At 45.9% G+C, this 2,208-nt stretch overlaps 1 protein-coding gene across 1 annotated transcript; it reads left to right on the top strand.

The window, feature by feature from the left end:
- The first annotated feature begins 292 nt into the window (after positions 1 to 292).
- Positions 293 to 1,913, top strand: LOC103376352 (mucolipin-3-like). The gene is made up of 4 exons (XM_008306723.1): positions 293 to 464; positions 1,074 to 1,175; positions 1,289 to 1,411; positions 1,683 to 1,913. The coding sequence occupies exons 1-4, from the start codon at positions 372 to 374 to the stop codon at positions 1,911 to 1,913; spliced, it is 549 nt and encodes a 182-aa protein (XP_008304945.1). The 5' UTR covers positions 293 to 371.
- The last annotated feature ends 295 nt before the right edge of the window (positions 1,914 to 2,208 follow it).

The raw sequence follows: 2,208 nt of genomic DNA, 5'->3' as shown, positions 1-2,208 counted from the left end.
AAATCTCCCCGTTTACAGCATCACAGTATCACCTCCAGCCCTATTCAGGACTTTTTGGGTCTGTTGAGGGACATTTGTCATGCATTTGGAACCAAAATACGGCAACTTATCAGAAAATGTATTTAACACAGTATAAAAGTGAATACCAACAAATGTGTCGCACATATTCTTTCTTGGAGTCCAATGGACGCCAAAGACCTTCTACGTATGGCAACAAGAAAGTCCTGAATAGGGTTAAAGGACCACACTGGCTGCATTTTATATTTTATCTGCCATTAACAGCTTCTCATCTTGCTCATCGTCTCCCCACCCAGGAGTACGTGCAGTATTTCAAGCACAAACTCGGCCGCAGCGTGAGCTGGGGAGACCGGATGGAGTTCATCAACGGCTGGTACATCCTGCTCATCATCAGCGACATGTTCACCATCGTCGGCAGCTTCATCAAGATCGGGATTGAGTCCAAGGTAGACAGTCACACTGGTTTCTGAAACCCTCACTGGTGAAACGCCACCGTATCATTGCTTACCATTCATAAACTCGAGTCTCATTAACCGTCACATTCCCAAATTCCTGGTCGATCCTCACTCCAGTTTTCTGCTGCTAATGACTGGAACTCTCTCCCTAAAACTCACCTCATACGTACCGCTCTCGTCGCTTACGTAATCAGTGTCCAATCCTGGTCCTCGAGGGCCACATGTCCTGCATGTTTTAGATGTGTCCCTCTTCCAACACACCTGATTCAAATGGTCAGGATCATTATCAGGCTTCTGCAGAGCTTGATGATGAGCTGATCATTTGAATCAGGTGTGTTGGAAGAGAGAAACATCTAAAACATGCAGGACATGTGGCCCTCGAGGACCAGGATTGGACACCCCTGAGTTAGAGCAACACTTGAGGATCACTGCACCTGTTTTGTATTATTGTGTGAGTTCCTGCACATGTGATCGGTTGTTGCTGCTCATCTCGTTTGTATGCCGCCTCTTAACCGGGTCGAACCAGTTCTCAATTAACTTACCTGGTAAAATAAAGGTTAAGTAAAGTTGTTGCTGACTGACGGCTCCCTTGTGATGCAGACGTTGTCGTCATACGACGTGTGCGGGATCCTGCTGGGAACCTCCACCCTGCTGGTGTGGGTGGGAGTCATCCGCTACCTCAGCTTCTTCCAGAAATACAACGTACGTGAAACCCACATGTTTGGGGTGTTTTTGTTTCATCTCTTGATTTAGTTTGCATGTCTTGCTGTTGTTTTAAGGCCGATTGTATTTACTTTCTCTTCACCCCCCAACAGATCTTGATCGTGACTCTAAGAGCTGCCTTTCCCAACGTTATCCGCTTCTGCTGCTGTGCGGCTGCCATTTATCTGGGATACTGCTTCTGCGGCTGGATCGTGCTGGGGCCCTATCACACCAAGGTATTGTGCTCACACAGCAGGCATGAGTCAGTCAAAGCACAAGCGCATGTCAGAGCGGCGTAATTATCATAAAATGCCCTCCAGCAGATCATTTTTGTAGCTATGTATAATTAATGAGCAGATAATTGACAGTTATTAATAATGAATGGTGACAGCGTTGTGATGTCTTTCTGCTTGCAGTGTTATGTGGGATGAAACAAACTGGTAAAACTTTAGAGTCCAGTTAACTAAACAGTCCTCTATGTAAATGACTCTGACCTCTGGTGTGCAGTTCCGCTCGCTGTCCACCGTGTCCGAGTGCCTCTTCTCCCTCATCAACGGAGACGACATGTTCGTGACGTTCGCCGAGATGGAGCAGAGCGGCACGCTGGTGTGGATCTTCAGCCAGGTCTATCTCTACACCTTCATCTCGCTCTTCATCTACATGGTGCTGTCGCTCTTCATCGCGCTCATCACCGGAGCCTACGACACCATCATGGTACAGTCGCTGCATCACTTATAGGATGACTCAGTTGTACTGTGTGTGTTTTGTGCTAATTTGCATGTTGACCTGCTAGAATAAGATGGTAATAAGAGGTAATCATGCACTAGGGCTGCAGTCAACCGAAGAGAATGCTTGAACCAATCGATTAGTCACGGAGGGGAAAAATCTGCATGTTTACATGAACTAAAATCACTGAGTGCACTCTACCTGCTGGTCCTAATCAATTATAAATCATCAGAAAACGCTAGTATGTGCAGCATATTAAATCATTTTAATGTTTAATATTTAATCTTTAAATGAGTACAACAGGCTC

The sequence above is a fragment of the Stegastes partitus genome, unplaced genomic scaffold, assembly GCF_000690725.1.
Source record: "Stegastes partitus isolate 25-593 unplaced genomic scaffold, Stegastes_partitus-1.0.2 Scaffold3955, whole genome shotgun sequence".
Classification (NCBI taxonomy): Eukaryota; Metazoa; Chordata; class Actinopteri; family Pomacentridae; genus Stegastes; species Stegastes partitus.
Note: the sequence above shows the minus strand (reverse complement) of the source record. Positions and strands in the feature narration are given on the sequence as shown.

What these genes read in the sequence shown, in the direction of transcription:
- LOC103376352 (XM_008306723.1), top strand. Translation starts at nt 372, where the DNA reads ATGGAGTTCATCAACGGCTGGTACATCCTGCTCATCATCAGCGACATG. An exon ending in AGATCGGGATTGAGTCCAAG is followed by an intron (nt 465 to 1,073) that starts GTAGACAGTCAC and finishes CTTGTGATGCAG; the next exon opens with ACGTTGTCGTCATACGACGT. An exon ending in GCTTCTTCCAGAAATACAAC is followed by an intron (nt 1,176 to 1,288) that starts GTACGTGAAACC and finishes ACCCCCCAACAG; the next exon opens with ATCTTGATCGTGACTCTAAG.